This window comes from Acomys russatus, chromosome 16, assembly GCF_903995435.1.
Source record: "Acomys russatus chromosome 16, mAcoRus1.1, whole genome shotgun sequence".
In the NCBI taxonomy this organism is placed as follows: Eukaryota; Metazoa; Chordata; class Mammalia; order Rodentia; family Muridae; genus Acomys; species Acomys russatus.
In genome coordinates, this window is record NC_067152.1 from 7,339,486 (window position 1) to 7,366,162 (window position 26,677).

Here is a 26,677-nt window from a genome sequence, read left to right on the forward strand (position 1 = left end):
TATATAAAAGTTCTTATTTTAGGATTGATTGTGGTGCACAACTTTAATCTCAGCACTGCCTCCAAAAACAAACACACAAAAAAAGTCTGAGCTTTATTTATTTATTTAGAGATAGTTTTTTTAAAAAATTTTATTAATTTATTCTTGTCACATCTCAATGGTTATCCCATCCCTTGTATCCTCCCATTCTTCCCTCCCTCCCATTTTCCCCTTATTCCCCTCCCCTATGACTGTTCCTGAGGGGGACTTCCTCCCCCGTATATGCTCATAGGGTATCAAGTCTCTTCTTGGTAACCTGCTATCCTTTCTCTGAGTGCCACCAGGCCTCCCCCTCCAGGGGACATGGTCAAATATGAGGCACCAGAGTTCGTGTGAAAGTCATACTCCACTCTCCACTCAACTGTGGAGAATGTTCTGTCCATTGGCTAGTTTTTTTGTTTTTGTTTTTTTGTTTTTTTTTTTAAGATTATTTATTATGTATACGGATTTCATTATAGATGGTTGTGAGCCAACATGTGGTTGCTGGGAATTGAACTCATGACCTTTGGAACAGCAGTCAATGCTCTTACCCTCTGAGCCATCTCTCCAGCCCCTAGTTTTTTTTTTTTCTTTTCAGCCCTGAATGTTCTGGAACTAGCTCTGTAGACCATGCTGGCCTTGAACTCAGAGCTATGCCTGTCTCACAAAAAAGTTTATATTTTATTTTAATTAAGTAAGTAATTAATTTTGATACAGGCTTTTTTTTCTGTGTGGCCCTGGTTGTTCTGGAACTAGTTCTGTAGACCAGGTGGCCTCAAACTCAGAGATCCACCTGCCTCTGCCTCCCAAGTGCTGGGATTAAATGTATGCACCACTATACCCAGCAAAATTTCTTATTTTAAAATGAGTTTCTCAAAGCATAGTTTTGTTGGACTAGGGAGCTGTTTTGTTTGAGGACTTTTCACTTGGGCATCTGAGTGTTATGTCACTTCCTTGTGTGTCTTCAGGACAGAGACTGTGCTTTGTCACCTGATGAACTTAAAGATTTATTTAAAGTTTTCCCTTACATACCTTGGGGACCAGATGTAAATAACACAGTTTGCACAAATGACAGAGGCTGGATAACCTACCAGGGATTCCTTTCCCAGTGGACGTGAGTATAGAGTTCTAACATCTGTTGCTTTTAAATTACGGTGCTGTCACGTGTATCATTCTGTGTGCCTGTCACAATTAGTAATCTTTTAATCCTGACTTCCTCTAAGCTGCATGTCTCAGATGAACTGTGGAAATTTTCTAAGTTTGTCTAGAAGGTCTGTTTTCTTTTTTAATATTGTAGGAAATAGTAGCATTACCTCAAAATGAAACTAAATTTTGTACTTTTTGGTTTGATTAAGAAAATTGGAACTGCTGGGCATGGTGGTACATGCCTATAATCCCAGCACTCAGGGAGGCAGAGGGAAGTGAATCTCTGTGAGTTCGAGGCCAACCTGGTCTACAAAGTGAGTCCAGAGTAGCCAAGGCTGCACAGAGAAACCCTGTCTCAGAAAAAACAAAAACAAAAACAAAACAAAATTGGAAGTGTTAATACTGTTTCACAACCCTTCAGCATATGGAGAGAAGTGTGTTTTACTGGGCACTAGAGTTTGTATTCTTTGTTTTAAATGATTTTTAGTTAATTATCTATAACATTTAATGAGGATGTGTCTAAAACCTACTTAGAGCATGCTTGGCATTGTGCCAAGAGCATTAAGGAAATCCTGTGTTCTTCCATGATGTCATCAGTACTTTAGCGTCGTTGAGAAACACTTCTTCAGAGAGGTTGTAGATCCTTTTTTTAAAAAAACAGGCTCCACCCCGAGGAAAGCCACCTCGTTCTCTTCCTCCTCTTCTTTCTCCAGCACCTCTCTCCCTCCTCCCTCTCCTTTTCCTTTTTCTCTTGCCCTCTCTTCTCCCTTTTCCCCTCCCCCTCACTAGATATCCCCTTCCTCCCTCCCTACTATTTCCCTTCTCTTACTTTTTTTTCCCCCTCTTTTGGATTGTGAGCCTAGGCTTTAATAGCTTAGTCATCTCTCCAGCCCTATCTACTTTTTCTGAGTCTATGGCTCACCTATCCTAAGCTGGCCTGGAACTTACTCCGTAGCTGAGATTGACCTTGAACTCCCAATCCTCATAAATAACTTGGATTTCATGCCTGTTTTATGTGCTGTTAGGTGTCAAACTAAGGATTCTACCAACTGAGATAATATCCCAAACTATCCCACTCCCCAGGTACCTGAGAAGAACCAAGTTTGGGTGCTTTCTTGGGATATTTTTTTGCTTTTCTGTCAAATCTTATCAGATCTGCATAGTTTCTGTCTAGTCAGTGTGTGCAGGACATTACAGTAGCCGGGAAGTAGCTTGTCAGTTGCCCCAGCATTCGGCTGTGGCTTCCGTAGGCTTGCTGCTGTCTGTGACAGGGAGAATAGAGGAGCTCGCCTTTACCCCGTGCTTGCCTACCAGCTCTGCTATAGTAATGGAGTGCGGGGTAGGTTATGGTCAAAGAGGCTGTGGAGATAGCTCAGTTGGTAAAGGGCTTAGAAGAACCTGAGCTTTTGTTTTAAGAACCCATGTAAAAATGCACAGATATGCCCTGCACTTATCAATGCCTCAGGCAAAATGGACACAGGCAGATGGATCCCTAAACCTCGTTGACCTGCAGCTTAGCTTTCATGGAGAGAGTTCCAGGCTAGTGAGAGACTGCCTCAAAATGCAAGGTAGACAGCTCCTGAGGAATGATACTAAAGATTGTCCTCTGGCCTGCACACATGTGCACACTCATCTTTACACATATGTACATAGAGAAACATATACAGAGTCATAAAAACAACTACAAAATAAAGCAATGTTACAGATACTATCGAGAGCGGTGGGTTGTTTTTTTTGTTTTTGTTTTTGTTTTTGGTTTGTTTTTTTTTTTTGAGTTACTGGAATTTTTTCTGTGAATGTTCATTCAGGACATAAGCCTTGTAAACTTCCTGGTTTTAGGCTCACAACCTACTTAGATGTACAGCGTTGCCTGGAGTATTTGGGCTATCTAGGCTATTCCATATTGACGGAACAAGAGTCTCAAGCTTCAGCCATTACAGGTAAGCACGTGGATGCTATTCAGCTCATGGCTATGAGCATTTTCTTACTCCAGTTTTGGGGGAAGGGAGTATAGTTCAGTTGATCGAGGGCTTGCTGGCATGAGACACTGGGTCTTATGCCTGGTGCTGCGTAATCTATGAATGGTGGTACATACCTACAATACTAGCAAAAGTTCACGGTCGTTGTCGGCTGCAGATCTAATCTGAGGCCAGCCTGTGTTCTATGAAACCCCTCCCTCAAAACAAAAGTGGGGCCTAGGCAGATGGCTCGGTGTTAGGAGCTCTGGCTGTTCTTGCAGAGGACGCTTGTTAGGTTCTCAGCACCTAAACGGTGGCTTACAGCATCTGGGACTGTTCCTGGGGATCCAGCGTTCTCTTCTGACCTCCATGGGCACCCGGCACGCACACATGTATGTAGGCAAAACATTCATGCACAAATATTTTCTTTAAATTAAAACCAAAAACGGCACCTTTGAACACAATAGCTATGGTTACTTACACAGGAGCAGTGCATGGTTGGTGCCATCTACCTCAAGCGCTTACGGGGCCTCACCTCTCTCAAAAAGGTATAGGTTGTTAATGGCTGCTGTGGGGTAGAGAAGACATTTTCTTCAGGGGTGTAGCCACTTGTAAGTGGTGAGATGCCTATCCCTGTAAATAACCCCCCATGCTCCTATAAGCAACCCTAATGGGTCAGTAAACGACATGGAGTGATGGCTCAGCAGTTATGAGAACTGGCTGCCATTCCAGAGAACCCAGGTTCAATTCCCAGCAACTGCATGGCAGCTCACAACTGTCTGTAATACCAGTTCCAGGGGATCCGATACCCTCATATAGACATACATGCAGGAAAAACACCAATGCACATGAAATAAAAATAACTGAAAAGAAAAGACATGAAAGACTGATTAGAAAAGTGAAGGGCAGCAGTGTTAGCAGGAAAGAAAGGAGAGGTAGTGGGGAGGGGTGAGTGTCATCACAGTGTACTACACATGTGGGGAGACGAGACCTGCTATATAATAATTAATATATGCTAATGTAAGTGTTTATATAGCATTCATAAATGTGAACAAAGTTGCCAGGAGGCCAAAAAAGGAATAATTTCACATTTTATAGAGTGAAGACAAGCTCGTCTCATTCTGTATCTCTGTTCATCTCTCACGATTTGGCATTATTATTATTATATCAAAGGGGACAGAGATTTTGATGATGATGATGATGATAGAACTTTTGCTACTATTTTCCTCACTGGTGCTCCAGTGATGAAAGTGAAGACGAGGTCATCCTCAACTAGTAGAGAGTTGTAGGCCAGTGTAGGCCATGAGAACTCCTGCCTACCCCACCTCTAAAAGAAAGAGATGGTGCTTTACTGTGCTGATTGCACAGCTTTGTTTTGTTTTCTTCTTTCTTTCTTTCTTTCTTTCTTTCTTTCTTTCTTTCTTTCTTTCTTTTTTTAATTATTTTTATTTCATGTAGTTACAGACAGTTAATGAGCTGCCATGTGGGTTCTGGGAATTGAACCTGTGTCCTCTGGAAGAACAACCAATACTCTTTAACTACTGAGCCACCTCTCCAGCCCCCTTTCTTTTCTCTGTGTAGCCCTGGCTGTTCTGGACTCACTCTATAAACCAAGCTGGCCTCAAACTGAGAGATCAGCCTGCCTCTGCCATTCAAGTGCTGGCATTAGAGGCATGCGTGTGGGGGGGGGGGGGGGGGGGGGGGGGGGGGATTATGTTTGTCAATCAAGCACTTCTTAAATGTGAGATGCAGCAATACCCAATTTTATAGATGGTGGATGGAGTCTTAGTGAGTCTTAGTGCACACGTTATTGTTTGTTTTTCTTTTTAGTAACAAGAGATAAAAAGATTGACCTGCAGAAAAAACAGACTCAGAGAAATGTGTTCAGATGTAATGTAATTGGAGTGAAAGGCTGCGGGAAAAGCGGAGTTCTTCAGGCTCTCCTTGGAAGAAACCTATTGGTGAGGATTGTCAGAATGTTATTTATTCTAACAAACGTTAATGGTAATAAGTTTACAAAAGTTTTCATAGGTATTATCCTTTTTAGTAATTATTAGAGTCATTGGTGTGCAGTCACTGAATCCCTACCTAAACATTGATTTTCTAAAACACATTGAAGCAAGATAGAGACTTCAACGGGATTATTGTTAACTTTGTTTGTTAAAACAGAATCTCATTAAGTAGCTCAGGATGGCCTGGAACTGGCTATGTAGCCTGAGATTCCAAGTCCTCGGTGTACCTCTTGTTATTGTTTAGATTATATGCCACTGATATGCAGAGTGGTGTGAAGTCCCTGTGTCAAATGAGAGTTGACACAAGTCCTGGCTGCATTGTTTACAGATGGCTCTCACACGAGACCACATTGCACTGTGAGACTTGCCAGCCGATGGCTCCACAATCTCCTCCGCTCACTAATCTTGCTTATTCCTCTTCAGCTTCTGCTCTTACTTTATGCAGAATAAACCCACCTTTAGTTTAAGACCCTCAGAACTAAGAAGTATAAAGCCAGTCTCCTGTTTTTACTGATAAACAGCAGTATAGAGATGAATCAATGTCTTCTTGTTTGTAACGCACCCACACATGAACACAGGTGTGTGCCGATCAAAAAGTTATTTTAATACTTTATTATAAACATTGAGATTTTTGGTTCTGTTTTTAGAGGCAGAAGAAAATCCGTGATGATCATAAGTCCTATTATGCAATTAACACTGTCTATGTGTATGGACAAGAGAAATACTTATTGGTAAGATCTTGTGTGATACCGAGACCTAAAGTACTGGGTGCATCGTTAAACTAGGTTTCCTTTCATGACTGTGTGTGGAATATGTGTGTTACTTTTCATTTGATTGTCTCATTGGATGTTAATTCCACTGATACTGTGTGATGATTACATGGGTAAAAATTAATTTGTGCACTTAATTGTATGTTAGCTACCCTATAATATGCAACTCAGATAGAAGGAAAATAAAACAAAACCAACCTTCCCTTTTTATTCTGCCATGTTGATTTTAGAAATCTATTGTTGGGGAGGTGGCTCAGCAGTTTAGAGCATGTGCTCCTCTTTCAGAGGACCCAAGTTTGATCCCAGCACCACACACACACACACACACACACACACACACACACACACACACACACACACACACACACACACCTCCCACCCCACCCCCCCACCCCCACCACCACCCCCCCTTTGTTTTTGATATGGGGGCTCACTTTGTAGACTTGGCTGGCCTGGAACTTGCTATGTAGACTACAAGCTCACAGAGATCCACTTGCCTCTGCCTCCTGAGTACTTTTTTTTTTTTTTTTTTTTAAAGTCACTGTTGGTGAGATGGCATCAGTACTTAGCACAGAACCTGATGGCCTGGTATGTGTAATCCCTGGAACACACATAAAGATGGAAGGAGGAAACAGCTTTACAGAGTTATTCGCTCACCTTTACACACATGCAATACATATGTACCTTCTATGCTAATAAGTAAAAGACGTAATTGCCTCAAAATATTAATTTTAAACTTTAATGTTTTTCTTTCTTTTTAAAAATTTTTTTCATGTTTTTATTCAATTTTTTACATATACATTTATATTACACATATATACAGCAAACTACCTATAGCACGACACAGTCAGGAATTATATAAATGTTACATTCTTAGTGTTTTGGCTATTTGTGTTTGATAGCCTTGAAGAAAACATCTTTCCTATCTTGGTGCATCTAAAATTCTGAATGTAAATCAATCTCCATCACGTTTTGTCATTATCAACTTAAAACATCTATCTAGACCTAAAAACAGCTTAACCCCTAAACAACTGAACTTCATTGAAAAATTAAGCTACCTGGTCTTCAACAACTTCATCAGAGACTTGAGAAGGAATAAACTTGATTATCTGAGTATGCCAGCAATGGGGTTTTTTGGTTTTTGTTGTTGTTGTTTTGTTTTTGTCTTTTCAGACAGGGTATCTCTATGTATTCTTGGCTGTCCTGGACTCACTGCGTAGACCAGGCTGACCTCAAACTGACAGTGATCCACCTGCCTCTGCTTCTGCCTCCCGAAGTGCTGGGATTAAAGGTGTGTGCCATCATGCCTGGCAAACTCTGTAATGTTACTTGCTACAAATTAGCATGAAATCAATGCTGGTGCTTGGTAGTTTATCTGTAATCTGAATCAAGTTTATGTGTTCATCAGGGAGGAATATAGAAATATAAAAGTATATGAGAAGAGGAAAAATGGTAGTGAAATACAGTAGAAAGGTTATATGCTTTTCTTGGGTGCTGTGATTCCAGTTTCATACTTGGTTCACAATAAATTAACTTTGTGACTTCAGAAAGCTGCTTACTCTTTGTAGGCCAAATTTCTAACCAAATTAGCTCCTTATGGAATGCTTCTAACAACTAAGTATTAATAAGCATCCATACAGATGGGCAGTGGTGGTGCATACCTTTAGTCCCAGCACTTAGGAGGCAGAGAAGGTGGATCTCTGAGTTCCGTACAGAGTGAGTTCCAGAACAGCCACGGCTACACAGAGAAACCCTATCTTAAAAGCAAGAAAAGAAAATACCCGCATTTTGTTTTTCACAGATGATCTCATTGAATAAATGTTATACATTTTATGGTGTTATAATATTTTACTCTTTCTGATAAGGGTTTTGTAGTTTATTAAATCTTGTTTGTCTCTTGTAGTATTAAATATTTGTACTCAGTAGACATTGCTGACTATTAATATTCTTATGTTCTTTGTAAATCATTTTTGTGTTTTAGACTATGCATGCTTTCGTAATGTTTTATTTGAAATTTGTCGAGTTACTTTATATCAATATTACGATTCTAAGTTTCCCATTATCTTTTTCTTTTTACAAGCTGCATGATATCTCAGAGTCGGAATTTCTAACTGAGGCTGAGACCATTTGTGACGTTGTATGCCTGGTCTATGATGTCACCAACCCCAAATCCTTTGAATACTGTGCCAGGATTTTTAAGGTTTGTTCTTATGCCTATGACTAATTGTAACTTTACATAGGGCTTTAAGGATCTGCAGTGTGGTGTTTTCTAGTCAGAAGGTACAACAAAATGGATTGCAGAGTTGTTTTAAAAACATATACATGTATGTAACCTGTCCCTGAAAATCCTCATTTCATTCTACACTAATAGAGTCCCTGTCATAGGTGGTGACATGTTTTTCTCTACATGTGACTGTGATGTGTATTCCTGATTGAGAACTTTTGCATTAATGGAAGGTCTTGGTTGTTAAGATGAAAATGCATTATATATTCCCAGTTACCCTAAGATGACAGCCAGGGCAAGGGCTGCTTGCAAGGTGTATCATTCACTTGGAGATTATCAGCAAAGAGTCCAGAGGAGGAGAAAGCTACATGTACAAAAATACTTATTCTAGCATTTCTTTACTATAAAAAAACTCTTGGAAAATTCAAGTGTCTAACAGTTGAAGAATGGTTTTCTAGAAAAGGTAACTAGTAAAATAGCTTGTCGGTGGTGGCACACACCCTTAATCCCCGTACTCAGGAGGCAGAGGCAGGTGGATCTCTGTGCATTCAAGGCCAGCCTGGTCTACAGAGTGAGTCCAGGACAGCCAGGACTACACAGAGAAACCCTGTCTTGAAAAACTAGCAAAACAAACAAACAAACAAAAAAGAAAATGTAATAAACACTAAAAACAATAGTTTCGATTCTGAAGTACAGAGATGATGCAGCCTTGTCTTTAGATGCTGTGTACAGCATAACCACAGCTGCATAAGTATACGTGCTGAAAGACTAGGGACAAAAGAACAAAATGATGCTTTTTAGTATAGAAAATAGGTATTTTAACATATTAAAAGTTACAGTGATGGGGTTGGAGAGATGGCTCAGAGGTTAAGAGCACTGACTTGCTCTTCTAGAGGTCCTGAGTTCAATTCCTGGCAACACATGGTGGCTCACAACCATCTATAATGTACACCTGGCGTGCAGGGGTACATGTAGGCAGAACACTGTATACATTATAATAAATAAATAATCGAAAAAAATTACAATGACTTGAGAATTAGGGTTGGTTTTTTTGTTTTGTTTTGTTGTTTTTTAAGATTTATTATGTATATAACATGTGTGCCTGCCCACCAGAGGAGGGCACCAGATCTCATTATAGATAAGGTTATGAGCCATCATGTGGTTGCTGGGAACTGAACTCAGGGCCTCTGGAAGAGTGGATAGTGCTCTTAACCTCTGAGCCATCTCTCCAGGTCCCCTCCCCGGGTTTTCTTACCTACATGAGAAAAGCAGCCTTGGTCATGTATAACAACAGGAGACTGACCTAGTGCTGCCAAACTTTGCTTCTCGCTTCTTTTTCCCCCTTTGGAATTGCTGTGGCTTTGCCTGTCTGGGGAAGTTTACATTTAGATAAATAGTAATTTTTAAACTTGCCATCGATATTTGATTTAATTTTTTTTTTTTTTTATTCCATAGCAACATTTTATGGACAGCAGAATTCCCTGCTTAATTGTAGCTGCAAAGTCAGACCTGCACGAAGTCAAGCAGGAGCATAGCATCTCACCTACAGATTTCTGCAGGAAACACAAAATGCCTCCACCTCAAGCCTTCACTTGCAATACTGCTGATGCACCCAGTAAGGATATCTTTGTTAAACTGACAACAATGGCCATGTACCCGTAAGTACTTGCTCTGTGTCATGTTCATGTTGCATGATTCATAGTAGCAGTGCACGCCATTAGCCATGGGCATCTTTGTCACACAGAAATTGTTCAGCAACAGAAAGAAACTTTCTAATGAGAAGGAATAAATTAGAGCAACTGCAAGTTTGGTTTGAGTATCATAAGTGATACAGGCAGTGCGTCTAGCGTACTTGTGTATTTTTGAGCAGGCTGTAGCTGTCCTAACAGAACAGTCTGATAAAGCACAGCCACCACCCAGCATTGGGCAGTAATGCTGTTACGGTAAAATGGAGCTGACATCATGTTGCTTTGTGCTTATAAGGCATCTCCGTATGAACACAATTTTATTTTTAAATTTTTCTGTTGATTAATTGGCCTTTGATGTGTGCCAGATTCTAAAGTCTTTTGTGAATTTGCATTGACTTTACATTTTATGTTTGGATTCAGGATTTGTCTTTTTTTTTAAAGTACTGTAAAAAGTTACAAGTGAAACATCCACTATATAAATATTTTACATTGTTATAGGCATAAATTTCATGTACATTTATTATATCTATACATGCATATGTACAAGCATATAACTATGGTTATTTTGATAGTTTACTAACTGCCTTAAAATTGCATGATCTTGATGTCCTACTCAAGTAGCGCGTTTGTATAAATTCTATTTTGTAACAAAACAGCTTTTCAGGCAGTGCGTTTCCTTGGATTTTAGAGCATATTCCATTTATTACTCTGCTAGTTTTTAAGTCATTTTTCTTATGAAAACTAGAGAAGAGTATAATCAATATAACACTCAAGTACAACGGTAATAATTAAACATCGTTATAAACAAAGACTGAGGCTTTCCAAAAAGGTGTTAATTTGTATAGATTTTTTTAAAGTAATAGTATAATGGTGTTACATATTACATACTTTTTAAAAAAGCATCAAGCCTTTGACTTTCTGTTTGTATTGGAAGACAAGCCATTCCTATTAATATAAGATTTGAAAACCCTTATTTCTGTTTTACCTTTGCTTTAAAACTCTCATGTATGTTATCTACAGAGAGGATCATTACAGAGGCAGCCTCTCCCGAGACATGGGCAGCACTGATAGAATAGAGAATTTGAGAAAAATCTGGGTCTTTCTAAAAACTGCTTTGTAAGTTACTTTTTCTTTATGATTCTGTGGGATTTTGTTTACATTTTCTTATAGGGTGACCAAATCTCTTTCCTTGCTGTTAATATTTAGAAACATGTAGAAACGCACTGCTTGGTCAGACTCCCTGCCTAGCTGTAACTTTCCATGCCGTCCCTGCTATGTCAATGTACCTCTTCAGCCGCATAGGAAACTGAAGTGTGACTAGAGCTGTGTCTCTACAGCACCTTATGCTAACCCGTGTGTGTATATATGATAAATGTACATATATGGACACTTCTTACACAGTTGACACCACTTCTCATGAAGCATCTCCCTGTTGCTCAGCATACTTTCCATTTCTCCTTTTTGGTGGGTGGAGCCTTATGGATGTGAAAGAGTCAGATTGACTTTATAAAATCACGGATGGATTCCAGTATGACAGCTGGCAGTGTCTTGGTAGCAGTGATACAATTTCTCATCACAAGCCAGGTTTTAAAAAGAAATGTCTTGAGCATTAATTCTCAAAATTGATTCTTGTTTTTCTTCATATTGGGAGTTAGGCACTTTTGGGATGCTGCTAATGTCCACACCCACGCCACCGTGTGCTGTGGTCTCATCAGCTCTCACAAGCTAAGCCAAGGCAGATTGGGCCAGTCCTTTGACTGCGAAGCCTCTGAAAATGATCAGATGTCACAGGAAGTGATGGCATGAATTCATCCGATGGTGCTCTTCTCAGTGGGTTCTGTGCCAGCAAGTACCTCGTCATGGGTGATGTGATGGCTTTGTTTGTCTGGCCACTGAGCAGTCATTGAAGGCATTGCAGTCAGGGCTTAGGTGAAATGGGTCACCCCATGTGCCTGCGCTAACCAGTGAAACTCCACTCAACCAGAAAGGAGTCAGAAAGCCCTTCAGTTTCATAACTGATTCGATTGGCTCACTGTAGATTTGTACATCCTTACCAGAATCTCATCCATCATACTTAGAGCTGCTGTGTTTTGTAGCTGATGGGATTAACCCTGTATTTCTTCTAGTACAAATTTATGAAGCACTCTGATTTCCTTTGGGAGCCAGGGTGCTTGGTGAATTAAAGATGACGTTGTTCACATCTTCTCAGGGTTGGCTTTTGTGCGTTTGTCACCCTCTCCTTCCTGGTTTTCAGGCATGTGTGTATGCTGAGGGAGGAGGAGGAGGAGAGAGTGCTTATTCAAATGCTAGCAAACTTGTCCTTTCAGTTGGTGCTATGGCTTACTCAAGTTTTATTTTTATTAATTTAGATGAGGGTGCCATCTATTGCTGTGCATATTTATTCCACTAAAACTCATCTGATAATGATCGCATCCCCTCTCCAACATTTTTTAAAGTGTTAGCTAATATTCCCTAGATTTTCCTTAGGGAGGGAGGAAGAACTATTACTGCTTACTATGCTTTTAGCAAATGTGGAATTCTGCACAACTTTAGCATGCCCCACACTATCCTTTTCCTTTCTAGAAAGAGTGTTGCTTATGCCTAAATCTTTTCTTATTTTAAGTTGGCACACTTGACCTGTGCCGTATTTACGAGTGAGAACTCAACCCTGTCCTTCTGTGTGTCTTCACAGCCATGCCCGGTTACGCTGCATGTGCACCTGCAACAGGTGTACATTTTGCATCTGTCAGAACTTCCTCAACTCAGACTTGCTGCAATCTGTAAAGAACAAAATCTTCACTGCAGTTCTTAACAGGTTCTTAACTTTATTTACTGGGTACCAGGCATTCTGTTAAAATACAAAGAATAAGTGGATAACTATTTATTATACAGATACTCATTACAAAGGCCACGAGCCAACTGACCCCCACTAACCCCACTGAAAGTCTCAATGTGGTAACCATGTTTAGTTTGGGAAGCACCATTAATAATGGTTTTTTTTTAAATCAGTAGGTCTGTTTGGGGAACTGTAAGACAAGATTTTGAATCTTTTTAATTAGGAAAGTAGCCATCTGTACCATTGTAGGAGATAATATTGTACGTGGATATTAAAATCTTGGTGTGAGTTGTAGACTAGAAGGACTTTTGTAGCAAGGAAAAGATTCATCGACCCAAAATAAAAAACATGGTGCTGTACTTAGTTCGTGTTCCTATGATATATCATATGCAAGCATACCAATATGAACTAGATTCTCTATTCTTGAAACCCTTATAATTCCAGCATTCCTTTGGGGGATAAAAGTACCTGGAAAGTTTACTTGAAAGAACACTGTTTCTAGAAATGAGAGTGATAATCAACTTTAAAGGCTTTAAGGAATATTCCGCGGGGGGGGGGGGCTATAGTGCTGGATTCTGAGCTCTCCTCCCCCAGGTTTGTTAAACTTGTTTATTCTAAATAGGCAGATTACTTTTTTTTTTTTTTTTGAAGTCATTCTTTGTGAGCTAAGCTCTGACATAGTCCTATAAAGTAATGTATTCTTTCAAAAATGAAGAGAGAAGGGATGCATTCACTCTCAAAGCAGTGAGCTTTTTTCTTATTCTGATCATGCTACCCTTTTGTAAGTCGGTGACTTTTTTTAAATTTAAAAAACTATGTCATATCAGTTTGTATCTTGTGTCAAATTTATAATTGTCTAAGGATGAATTTGTTTTTTAAAATCATCTAAATATAATTAAGAGCTGGGCTTGATTAAACAGATAATCAAGCTAATAATAGATTTGGTTTAAAATGGCTCTGCTACTTGGTCCCTCCTTGAATACTCTAGCTACACCTGTAGCCTGGCTAGACTCTAGTTGGATTAAATACCTGAGCCTGTGAAATGCTGTTTGCCTACAGTTGGAGACTACGTATAAAGGCTTTCCGTGAGTGTTTTAGTGGTGCTTTGAGCTGTAGCAGTCCCAGAATAAGAGTGCACCCCCTTGAAGGACACTGTGAAGGGGTTACCATGCTCTCCTGGTAAGAAAGTTCTGCCTCTGTCCTTTGAGAGCGTCTTATAGAGGAGGAACCAGGCAGACTCCACCATGGTGACAGACAGACATGCAAGGCTAGTTCAAACCAACAAGCATAGGAGCTCTGGGCTTGGATTCTGGAATTCATCTGGCTAATCCCAGGAGAATGGCGCTCTCTGCAAGCCTTCCTGAAAGGCAGCTGTTTGCCTACAGCTTTCTTTTTTAAAGAGAGACTTTGCTTTTGCTTTTTGTTTTTTAGCTAAATATTTTTTTTTTCTGTAGCTTTCCCTCTGTTAGCTTTAGTTCTGCCCTTTAGAGCAGCATATGCCACTCTTCCTCATCAGCACAGCAGTCCTTCAGACAGTTTCTTCTCCAGGCGGAACTAGATGACTTTAGTGACCTCATCTTTCTTGATTGTCATCATCAAGATGGCTCCAGGTGTTGCCTGACTAGTCCAGAACTGTGAGCAGCACATGTTTAGCGCCCAACTAGTATGTGACTGAAGTTTTAGCAGCCCATCCCAATGTTGACATATATTATTAACTGGGGCTAATCAAAATTGATCTTTCATATGAAGTGCTATTAAGGCAAACATCTCTTCCTCTCTAATTGTCTTTTAAATATTTTAGTTGACATTTTAAATGTAAAAGTAGGTATGTATATCTCTCTACTAAATGTCATTCTTTTTCATTCATTTGTTCTAGCTCATTCAAGCATTTTTATAATCAGCCCTATTATATAACTATCATTTTGTTATATGCAAATTACATGGATTAGATGTGTTTTAGTTTTCAAGTTACTGATAATGTAAAGAGAGAAAAGTGAACAAGCCATAGGGAACTTTGCCAATGATAGATGTAAAGTTCAGTTGGAGATGCACACATACGAGAGCCAGGTGTGGGGCATACGCCTGTAATATCAGTACTTGGGAGGCTGAGATAGGAGGATCAGGAATTTGCTTATATAAAAAGTTAGAAGCTAGCCTGGGCTGTTTGAGAACCTATTTCAAAAAATAAAACAATAAAAAGTGATAGTAAATAATGAAGTTTTAAAACTAATGTATCATTAAGCTTGATGCAGTCCCAGGATTCAGGGTGCTGAGGCAGGAGGATCGCAAATTCAAGACCAGCCTGCTTTACACAGTAAGTTTGAGGCCTGACTAAACTCCATCCTGAGAACTTAGCTTCAAAAATAAAAACAGGGCTGGAGAGGAAGGCTCAGAGGTTAAGGGCACTCACTGGCTGCTCTTCCAGAGGTTCTGAGGTCAATTCCCAGCGCCCACATGGTTGCTCACTACAATCTATAATGTGATCTGATGCCCTCTTCTGGCCTGCAGGTGTACATGCAGATAGAGCACTCACATAAAATAAATAAATAAATCTTTTTTAAAAATTAAAATACACACACACAAAAAATTAAAATACAAATAAATATACATTGTATCTTATCTATCAGGAGTTTCAGGGAGGGTATTTTTTGAAATCAGTCTATAATTTTTATCACTTTGCCCTGCTTATCAATGGATTGTTTTGTTTTTGTTGTTGTTGTTTTTTTTTAAAGATGTGTTTATTATTTGTACAGTGCTTTGTCTGCATGTACACCTGCAGGCCAGAAGATGGCGTCACATGACATTATAGATGGTTGTGAGCCACCATGTGGTTACTGGGAATTGAACTCAGGACCTCTGGAAGAGCAGCCAGTGCTCTTAACCACTGAGACATCCCTCCAGCCCTCAATGCATTGTTTTATCTACTAAATAGGAAGTGACATCTATTTGATATCTTATTCTTGGTGAACCTACCTTGCCTTAAGGTAATTTACCAATTACAAACCATCCATTTCATTATCTGTTCTGGAAGCTCTTAATTGCTATCATAGCATACTTACTTATTTTCTGTAGCACTGGTGGCGATTCAGTCAGTTTCTAGGTGAGATAGTTTGGAGATAACTTATGTGCTTGAGCCACACCACGATCTTCAAACAAGTCAGCCCTTTCTGTCACATCTGTTCAAATGGGAAGTAATTTAATAATAGTGTCAGCACTCATCACTAGCATCTGGTAATCAAAAGCAGAATATAAGGAAAACCATGCCCGTTTCAGAGGACCACTTTCTTACCTCAGTTGCCGTTTCACCGTGTTTGGGGTAGAAGTGCAGTGAGTGTCAGGGTTTCTATACTGATTTCTTCTAAGTAATAGAAGGGTGTAGGAAAACAGCATAGGTGGGTGGAGGCCAAAACTCAGTTCGCAAAGGATCTAGAATAATAGGTGAGGGTGTGGATGGGTGAAGTGCCCAAGTGTGAGGAGTGTGGTGGTTGCAACAGGCCTGACTATAAGAGACATTTGCTGTTGAGCGGTATGCCTGTGCTGTGGAAGACTGGTGTTGGCTGGCATTCTGATTCTAAAAAAAGAAACTAAAAGTCAAGATTTTATGTGACATGGGCTTGTATGTGGTATTATCCATGCCTCTAATCTCAACACTAGGGAGGCTGAGGCAGGAGAATTACTATGGGTTTGGGACCAGCTTAAACCACAAATTGTGTTCTAATGAGCTAGAATAAGACTATCTCGCCAGGCACGGTGGCACACGTCTTTAATCCCAGCACTTGAGAGGCAGAGGCAGGTGAATTGCTGTGAGTTCGAGGCCAGCCTGGTCTACAAAGAGAGTTCCAGGACAGCAGCCAAGGCTACACAGAGAAACCCTGTCTTGAAACTGCTCCCCTCCCTCCCCCCCAAAAAAAGGGCACATACCTTTAGTCTCAGCACTACAGGCAGAGGCAGGTGTATCTCTGAGTTTGAGGCCAGCTCTACAGAGTTCCAGGCCAGGCGAGACTATATACCTTCTCTCAAGAAACAAGCGAAAACCCACCAAAAAACAGTTTGAAAGTTGCTGGTAATTGACTAATATGCATTAAAGACTTTAGACGTTACCAGGACCAAGCATATCCATAAGCCACCATTTTGCAGTCTTAGTTGTAAGGTGAAGACCCCTGAAAATGGAGGATGGGGTAGTGCTGAGGCGGGAGATAGCCGTAAGTTCAAGATCCTGTCACAGACAAATCCTGCAGAAAAAGAGGACACAAGACAGAGCCTGTTCTTCACCCCACAGTGTGTGGGTGCTGGGGTGAGAATGGAGCCTTCTGTCTGTCCTCTCAGGTTCTGACAGCATTTGGTACTTGGTCACTGTTGGTTTGCCATGTTAAACATATTGTAATTAATATTGTTAATATAAGCAGAAGAATAAGGATTAGTTAAAAGTCATTGAGCTTCATTCCTTGAGGAAGGTTTCCATTTTCCACCTAGTGTTTGATTTAAATGGTGTATACACACACACACATACACACACACGTGCACAAGCACGATTTTAATCCAGCACTGTAGAGGGAGAGACAGAAGGATCTGTGTAAGTTCCAGACTAGCCTGGTTTACATCGTGAGTTCCAGGACAGCAAGGGCTACATAAAGACACATATTTCATATCTGAATAGTTTCATGTTTTCCTTTAGAACAATTATGGACAATTAGAATTGTTTGAATATACATTTGATCTTAGTTTGGGTTTTATTGCTGTGAAGAGACACGATGACCAAGGTAAGTCTTATAAAAGAAAATATTTTAATTAGGGATGGCTTACAGTTTCAGAGGCTCAGTCCTTTATTGTTACGGCAGGAAGCATGGCAGCGTGCAAGCAGACACAGTGCTAGCGGAGCTAAGAGTTACACATCTTGATCCCCAGGCAGCAAAAGGAAACTGTGTCATACTGGCCAGACTTGAGCATACATGAGACCTCAAAGCCCACCTCCATAGTGACGCACTTCTTCAACAAGGCCACACGCCCTAATAGTGCCACTCCCTGTGGGCCAAGCATTCACACACATGAGTCTGTGGGTGCCAATTCTATTCAAACTAGCATATATTTGAAGGATGATTCATGTGTAGTCAGGTCATTTTATCTTTGGGAATACTTTCATTTCTAGTAGTGTAAATTATGCTACTGGGGAAAAACACCTTTTGAGATTATTTTAATTTTTAAGTAATTTTTTTGAATCTGAAAGTGATGAACCTAGTATATAGGAATAAGCTTGACTCTTGGTTTAAACTACCCAGAATTGTTACGTATTTATTACCTATTATTCTTTTTTGAAAACTGCTTTTTATGATAATGCTACCATGTGTGTCAGAGAGTCTACGAAGTCGATCTGTCCTTTAGGTATTCTTTTCCTCAGTCACCTGTGCCACTTAGTGATTTTAATCATCTTTTAAATTTTTTCATACAGTATATTCTTTTTTCCTTTCTGAAATCTTTTGATCTCTTTCAAAGCAAGGTTTCTGTATATAATTTTCCCATGTTTACTAACTGATAATTGAATTAAAATTGTTTATTTTACAATACACTATTTTGGTACAATTTTCTTTGGCACTTATTTTGGTTTTAGAATTTTTAAAATTCCATTTTATTTGCTTTAGCCATTTAAATTACTTATGCATGTTATTCCTTAAGTTTGGTAGCTGCATTTTACTTTGGTAACAGTGCATAATTCACACAATTTGCTAACTTACCTTATAGATAGACGTCCCCATTGTTGTTGTTATTATTGTTTTAGAAAGCAGAATGACATGCGGTTTTCATATATATATATATGAAATTATTTTTATTTTATGTACATTGGTGTTTTGACTGAATGCATGTCTGGTTGAGATTGTCAGATCCCCGGGAACAGGAGTTAGAGGCAGTTGTGAGCTGCCATGTGGGTGCTGGGAATTGAACCAGGGTCCTCTGGAAGAGCTGTCAGTACTCTTAACTGCTGAGCCATCTCTCCAGCTCCCGCCTCATGGTATTTTTAATACATTTTAGAACTGATTGTATGTGTGGTTTATTTTACTAGTGGATTACTTTGCTTGCCTATGTTACTTTGATAATCACCCAACTTCTTCCCCTATGCAGTTGGAAGACATGTTACTTTATTTAGCTGACCTTTTAAAGGAAAGATTTTATTGTTGTCAGACAAAAATGAATTGCTTTCTCATAGAATTATTTAATGAAAGGATGAGTTTTTAGGATCTCAGATACTAGGACTCTTGTGCACTCTTAAAATACTATGTTGTAGTAAAGTAATGTGAACAGAGAAATCCTATTTTGGTGTTTTATATTCAGCGTCTACTTTCCTTTGTATGTCCCCCCCCCCCCCAAATATTTATTTATTTATTATGCATACCAGCAGGCCAGAAGAGGGCACCAGAGCTCATTACAGATGATTGTGAGTCACCATGTGGTTGCTGGGAACTGAACTCAGGACCTCTGAGCCATCTCTCCAGCCCCCTCCTTTGTATGTTTTTAAGTATAATTCTTTGAATCTGTATATATAACATAGGTTAGTTTTTTCTTCTTAGATTTATCGCATTTTTTATGTATGGGGCTTTTGCCTGCGTGTGTGTATGTGCACTACCATGTGCATTCTTGGTACCCAAGAAGGCCAAAGAGGGTGTCAGATCCCCTGGAAATACAGATGGTTGTAAGTCACTGCGTGGGGGCTGGGACTTGAACCCAGGTCCTCTGGAAGAGCAGCCAGTGCTCTTACCTGCGAGCCATCTCTCCAGCACCTATAGTTAAATTTAAGATAACTCAAGAACTTGTGTTACAGATTTTCAGTCAGCTGCTAATGATGAGGATTTCAGGTTATTTTCCATTTAGTTTACATATTAAAGAACATGACAATTCTTTAAGCATCTCTAGTCAACTTAGAGAGTGTGGAGCATTTCCTGACATCAGTGTCTGTCTACATCCTTTTGCAAAATATGTCACTATTAGGCAATGCTCAGTTAACAGCTTCCTTTTGATTTCTGTCACAGTTTATCTCTACTGGGTTCTGTGCATTGCTTTCTTAATCTCGCCTAAGAAACTTCTTATTAAAATAGTTAATGGGGCTGGAGAGATGGCTCAGTGGTTAAGAGCGCCGCCTGCTCTTCCAGAGGTCCTGAGTTCAATTCCCAGCAACCACATGGTGGCTCACAACCATCTATAATGTAATCTGATACCCTCTTCTGCAGATAAAGCACTCATATGCAATAAATAAAATAAATAAATCTTTTTAATAAAATAAAATAGTTAATGTGGGGGCTGGAGAGGTGGCTCAGAGGTTAAGGACACTGACTACTCCAGAGGTCCTAAGTTCGATTCCCAGCAACCACATGGTGGCTCACAACCATCCATAATGTTATCTAATGTCCTCTTCTGGTGTATGCAGGCAGAGCATTGTATACATAATAATAAATAAATAAATTTTTTTAAAAATCGTTCATGCAGGGCTGGAGAGATTGCTAAATGGTTAAGAGCATTAATTGCTCTTCCAGAGGACTCAGATGAGGACCCAGATTCAAATCCCAACACTCACATGGCAGCTCACACCTGTCTATAACTGCAAGGTCTGACACCCTCACATAAACATACATGCAAGCAAAACACCAATGCACATAAAAATAAATAAATTTAAAACAGTTTGTGCTTCCTAGCTCTATTAGGAGAGTTATATTTGCAGGGCTAGGGCTGTAAGTCAATGTAAGAGTTCTTGCCTCACATGTATGAAGCCAGACTTTGATTCCTGGCAACACACACTCTCACACACACACACACACAACCCCCGCCCCAAATCAGAATAATAAACTGGTATCAATAATGGCATTGCTACTAGTCATAAATGTAAGAAATGTCAGGTAGAATTAAGGGGAGGAGGCCCAGATACCTTATTAGTAGAGTATTTAGAAACAGAACTTGATTCTAGTTTTGGTACCCTTGGTATAGATGTATATTTGAAAAAAAGAAAAGCTATATATAATACTTGAGTGTCCTGATAACTCAAAGAACTCATGCATTAGAGTTATCTAAGAGTGTTCTCTTAAAAGTTTATCCCTGGGCTGGAGAGGTGGTTCAGAGGTTAAGAGCACTGGCTGCTTTTCCAAATGTCCTGAGTTCAATTCCCAGCAACCACATGGTAGGTGACAATCACCTATAATGAAATCTTCTGGTCTGCAGGTGTGCATGCAGACAGAGCACTGTATATATAATTAATAAATAAATAAATCTATAAAAAAAAGTTTATCCCTGAGACACATAAGTGGAATTGTCATTAGAGCACCGCTTACAGTAGTGCATTTCTTTTGAGTCATAGTGAGAAAAGGCAAATGGAAAGATGAAAGGAATGAAAATTAAACCATCCGATTCCTTTCTTAAAAGTTATAGGGGAATACTATATCAAAGTAATTCTGAAAGAGAGATGGGCTGGAGGGATTGGTCTCAGCCACTGGCTCAGTGGTAAAAGCACTTGTTGATTCTGAGTACCCACGTGGCAGCTCACAACCATCTTAACGCCAGTTGCAGGCAGACCAGTGTCCTGGTATTCTCCTTCTGACCGCTAAGGGCAGTAAGCACGCACGCAGTGCACATGCATACGTGCAGGCAGACACATTTTAAAAATCTAATAAAATGTTTAAACATACAGCAACATCAAACATAGCAAAAGGAAGCTGGCTGTGGTCACACACACTTAAAATGCCAGAACCCAGAAGACTGAGGCAGAATTAGACCTAAGACAACAAAGGGGCCAGCAGGACGGCTCAGAGGGTAAAGTCATTGCCACTAAGCATGACAATCTGAGTTCAATCCCTGGGATCCACCTGATGGAAGGAGAGAACTGACTCCTTCATGTTGGCCTCTGACACCACGTGCATGCCTGGGCACTACCCCACCCCAGCTCACCTACAAGTAATGAAATCTGAGAGCAACAGCAACAAAGGGGAGCTTCATGAAGCACATACCCATTTAAGGACTGCTCATGAGAAGCAGTTCTGACAGATACTAATGTGATTATGGCTAGCTTTAATGCTAATCTCTTTCTCCCCGTACATTGAAGAATAAAGGAAAAAGATGTAAAAACAAACACAAGCTCTCTGGATGAAGTGGCTCCTGCCCATAATTCCATCCTTGGAAGGCAGAGGTATGAAGATCATGGGTTCAAGGCCATCCTAGGCAAGATCACAATCCCTGCTTCAAAAGAAATATAAATAAATAGAACTGGGATGCAGCTCATTAATGGAATGTGCCATGCCCTACAATAACACTCAAAGCAAAAGCTCTGATACACTCTCAACTTGTGGTATTGCTGGAAATCAGTAATTCTCAGCCTTCCTAATGCTGCGGCCCATTAATACAGTTCCTCATGTCGTGGTGACCCCCCAACCATAAATCTTTTTCATTGCTATTTCATAACTCTTAATTTTTCTGTTGTTATAAATTGTAAGGTAAGGTTGGAGAGATGGCTCAGCCATTAAAGGCTAGGCTTACAACCAAAAGCATAAATTGTAATGTAAATATCTGTGTTTTTTAATGGTCTTAGGTGGCCTCTGTGAACGTGTCATTTGACTCCTAAAGGGGTCACAACCCACAGGTTGAGAACCACTTCTTTAAGTCATCTCTGCCCATTAACGATAAGAACTGTTCATCTTGGTATGATTCTGTGATGATCTAGCAGTTTGGAATATTGGAGTATTTTTTTTTTTTAATTTACATGGATAGTGCTTTTAGTTTTCAATATTCTGAGATTGTAAGCACATAAACTTCATAACTTGTAACCTTGCTTGATTGACTACTGTGGTTATCACGTGTTGTCAGGCAGTGCTTATGGCAGAGGTTTGAAGGGTTGTGCAGTCCTAGGGCTGTGTAAGGTGCAAGTAGCAGCTCCAAGTGTCCTTGTTCAATGTGTGAATGTGTTAAGAGTACATAGAGGTCACTTTAACTCAGCCATTGTCTACATGATGCTTACATTTTAAATATAGGAAGCATAAGATTCAATCTGATAGAAAAGCAACCCCAAGTATATGTAGGATGTTTAATTGAGAGATGTTATTTTTGAGTCCTGTTCTTTCATGAGCTCTGCTATGAACTGCCAACTGTGTGCATGTGTGTGAAAGGTTAAAAGCCCGGGTAGCTGAGTGGGGTGCCATGCTGTTAGCAGACGACGAAGGCAGTATTACTCACCAGGTGCACGCCGTCCGCTCTGTAGAAGGGTCCATCTTCATGGAGTCATCTCATGGTCAGCTTTTTCTTGATGACAGGTAACACATTGCCCACCACTGGTGGGCTGGCCTTGTTAGAATCTTCCCAGATAGAAAAAACGGAACTAAATATTCTCCTCCCTAATCTTTTAAAAGCTAAAAACAATGCCTGCTGGAAGAACTAACTTACAATGTAGAATGAACTGTGTTATCACTTTGCTTTGTAAAACATAATTACATGAGAAGAGACTTCTGGTAAGGATGAGGTGTGGAGTGCACATGCTGGTTGGCTGCAGTGAGAAGCACGGAGCACGGGCTTGTGTTGCAGTGGGGTCTTGGGAAGAGCAGATTGCATTTTGTGAGAACTAAACCAAACATTCTGTATCTAGGGCTAAGGCAAAGTAGTTGTGTACAATTTGGACTCTTAGCTCTTAACCCTTTGCATATAACAGTGTCTTGGTCTTTTAATGATCTGACCCTTGCTTCAAATCGCCTAATTGTAAAGCATCCAAGACTGTCTCTGAGCTCTTACTTCTGGAAGGTCTCATAGCACCTCAGTTGTGTCCACTTAACTGAGAGCCCAGCCTAAATCTCTTGACTGACATGTAACCACAATGCTCGACCATTGCTTTAATCTCTATCCTCTTCATGGTAAGCTGTCATACTCGAGATGCCTGAGGGTGCTTAGCAGTGTTAGTAACTGAGCATGCTCACAACCTCAGTCTGTGGTGCAGGCTGCCCCTGTTCTTGTCATGTATAATATAGCTTCTCTTGTGTCATTACCTTTCAGTGCATCACATTACATCATGCCCTTTAGTGTCATCGTCACTGCCTGTAACTAACATCAAAGTTTGTTGGGTTTAGTTTTGGGTTTTTTTCTCTTTAATTAGCAGTAACCAAACTAATCTAATGCAAGCTGGCCAATCTATACTTCCTCTTTGGAATATTTTAGAAGGGATAAATTTTATATCTCAAGTTTTTCACACATTAAGTGTTGCTCTTGAGACAGTATTGTCACTTGTCAATTAACTGCTTACAAGATAGCTTTTGACTCCTGAGCACTTTGTCCTACTTGCATTCTATGAATGTGACCCTCAGAATTGTGAGGATCCAGCCCTAATTCTCACTGTGAAGGGCTGTGGAAATATTAAAAAGTATTCAGCTAATTAATCTAACTTCATTTCCCATGTGACAAAAACATATAAAGTTTTAGATATCAACTTCCAAGTAGTAGCTGATTGTAAAGACATGTCTTTACTGATGTCTTTATTCTGTGCACAGCCATATTGATAATATTTTGGATAAGCGTTACTGTATGCAATTAGCCTGACAAGTGTGCTGATACTCCCCCAGATAAACTGTTAGATGGTTCCTGGAAAACTTTCCTACTAATAATCTTCTAAATATTAATTCTATTTTCTGACTGCAGGCACGTGACACAAGCTGACCTCAAGAGCTCCACGTTCTGGCTTCGAGCGAGTTTTGGTGCTACCGTTTTTGCAGTTTTGGGCTTTGCTATGTATAAAGCATTATTGAAGCAGCGATGATTAAAAAAAATAACCGGCCTACCAAAAACAAATACTTTTATGTACATTCTGAATGCTTTAAATTCTGTTAGAAATAATTGAGATATTTATACATGCAGAGTTACTTTATTAATATTTGTAATTCATGCATAAGAGTATTTTACTGATAGTAATTACTGCAGTATTTGCTAGCATGTGGAAAGAAAACACCATAGTAGCCAAACTTAAGTGGCTAAAGTTCAGAGGCCAAAAGGGAATATTTTGTAAATAATGTATATATTCAAGCAAGATATGGTCTCCCAAACTGAGTTCTAGAAGTGTTGTTTCCAGACATTTCTGCATTAGTGTTTAGTGTTCACTTGGCTCACTCTGCTAGGTCTCAGTCACCCCAGAACTTGTGTTTACTCATGAATCACATATTTATTTCATGTTGACTCACAATGATCCTTTGGCTCCTGTAGCCATTTCTCTCCATTTTTAAGATCACACAGGAGTCAAGGTCAGCTTTCCAAAGCCATTTGTTTCCATCACTTATGGTGGGGCAGCATTGAAGCCGTCATGAGATCTAGAAAGTTGTGTGGCTGAGGATCTGAGGCAGAAGCAGGTAGCGGAGGTGTTACCCGTGTCACTGCATTGCTTCTTTGTCAGTGTGTGGGATTTTATAGCCCTTTCAATCAAATGGGGAAAACAATTTGTATATTATCAATGTTTTTAGTTACAATAAACACACCGACCTGACCACTGCTGAATCTCACCCAAGTGAAGCCGTCCTGTGGTGGCCATGTCTGTTGTAGCATATTGCCGTAGCTGCATGTGTCATGAAGTGTTCTATATCTGGCCAGGATAATCTAGAGGCAACACTTTTTTAATGGTAAAATAAATCTAATGGATATAATAAACTCTCACAATAAACCTATTTTTTCCATCATTGACCTTTTCAAGTATTTAAATAAATAACTGCTGTGTACTGTGATCTTGAGTTTTTTTGTCTTATAAAGTAAACTGTGAGGTGTGAGTCAGATCCTCTGGTTTCTACCCTTCTTAGTTTAATTGGTGTTTTTTTTTTTGTTTTGTTTTGTTTTGTTTTGTTTTTGTTTTTTTTTTTTTGAGACAGGGTTTCTCTGTGTAGCCTTGGCTGTCCTGGACTAGCTTGCTAGAAATTATTTTTTAAATAAAAAAGTGATATTCAGTAGGGAGGAAGTTGATTAGGGTTTATGGGCATACGGGATCCACTCGGTTGTGAATGTGTTCTCAGAGAGGGCCAGCTGTGGTTTGCATGGCTCACGTGGCCGTCTGCTTCCTTTCACATGATGGTTCTTCCCTTGCTCTTCTGAGACGATTGTCTCACAAGATTGCACTTCGAGAGCAACAATAACAACTTAGCCAGTTTGAAATGGTTCACTTGCTTACTTTTCCCTGTCTCGCTTTCCTTTTCCCATTTTCATTCGAAATTTGAAAAAAAAATTAAATGTGGTGACACCTCATTTTTATTATTTTTCTTAATCTTTCTATTACATTGTTTTTATTTTGTGTGTGCCATGGCGTATATGTGGAGGTCAGAGACAGGTTAAGAGTCAGTTCTCTCGTACAATGTGGGTCTTGGCGATAGAACTCAGGTGTTTTTACTGGTTGCGCCATCTTTTAGGTTGTTAATTTTGATTGTTTTCTGAGAATTTCCAATGTGCCAAATAAATTGATCTCCGTTATGCACTTTTCAAAGACATCTATTCCTTTCCTTCCATCTGTCTTTTTGTTTTGTTTCAAATCAATATGCCTTAACAGATTGTTGTGTTTATGAGAAACAGGAAGGAAACAACTTGTCAAGATAAAGTGGCCAGGTGTTGTAGTGCACCCCTTTAATCCCAAAACTCAGGAGGCAGAGGCAGGCCGACCTCTGAGTTCCTGACTGGGTTACATGGAGAAACCCTGTCTCGAATTGGGTGGGGCGAGTATGTGTAGAAAATGATGGGTTTATTATTTAAACCTTTTTCTCATCAGTCTTGTTAATTGTTTGTTACGGAGTTTTGAGACAAGGTCTCATCTCTGTACATTGACTGGCTCTAGAATTCCCTTCGTTGACCCGGGTGGCTTTGAATTTATAGATCCACTTCCCAAGTGCTAGAATTAAAGGATAAAGGCATATGCCACCGTGTCTGGCTAATCTTTTCAGTTTAAGGTATGTGCCTTTCATTCACAGAAATTCAGGTTATCTGCCCCATTTGTCTGTGTTGGTGTATGACCCACATCCTACAGCCTGGATACCCTCATCTGCCTGCCAGCTG

At 39.8% G+C, this 26,677-nt stretch overlaps 1 protein-coding gene across 6 annotated transcripts in view; it reads left to right on the forward strand.

Moving 5' to 3' along the window:
* Rhot1 (ras homolog family member T1) overlaps positions 1 to 25,361 on the forward strand; it is a 69,214-nt gene extending 43,853 nt beyond the window's left edge. The window contains exons 13-22 of one of the 6 annotated variants that reach the window (XM_051158096.1): positions 987 to 1,132; positions 3,004 to 3,104; positions 4,953 to 5,083; positions 5,782 to 5,865; positions 7,985 to 8,104; positions 9,584 to 9,786; positions 10,837 to 10,932; positions 12,509 to 12,631; positions 22,786 to 22,929; positions 24,299 to 25,361. In XM_051158096.1, coding sequence (XP_051014053.1) covers positions 987 to 1,132; positions 3,004 to 3,104; positions 4,953 to 5,083; positions 5,782 to 5,865; positions 7,985 to 8,104; positions 9,584 to 9,786; positions 10,837 to 10,932; positions 12,509 to 12,631; positions 22,786 to 22,929; positions 24,299 to 24,416 — 1,266 coding nt within the window. In that variant the 3' untranslated portion in view covers positions 24,417 to 25,361. The remainder of the gene's footprint in view (positions 1 to 986; positions 1,133 to 3,003; positions 3,105 to 4,952; positions 5,084 to 5,781; positions 5,866 to 7,984; positions 8,105 to 9,583; positions 9,787 to 10,836; positions 10,933 to 12,508; positions 12,632 to 22,785; positions 22,930 to 24,298) is intronic. The other 5 variants (XM_051158097.1, XM_051158099.1, XM_051158101.1 and 2 more) reach the window with 5 other exon arrangements.
* Positions 25,362 to 26,677: the final 1,316 nt, after the last annotated feature.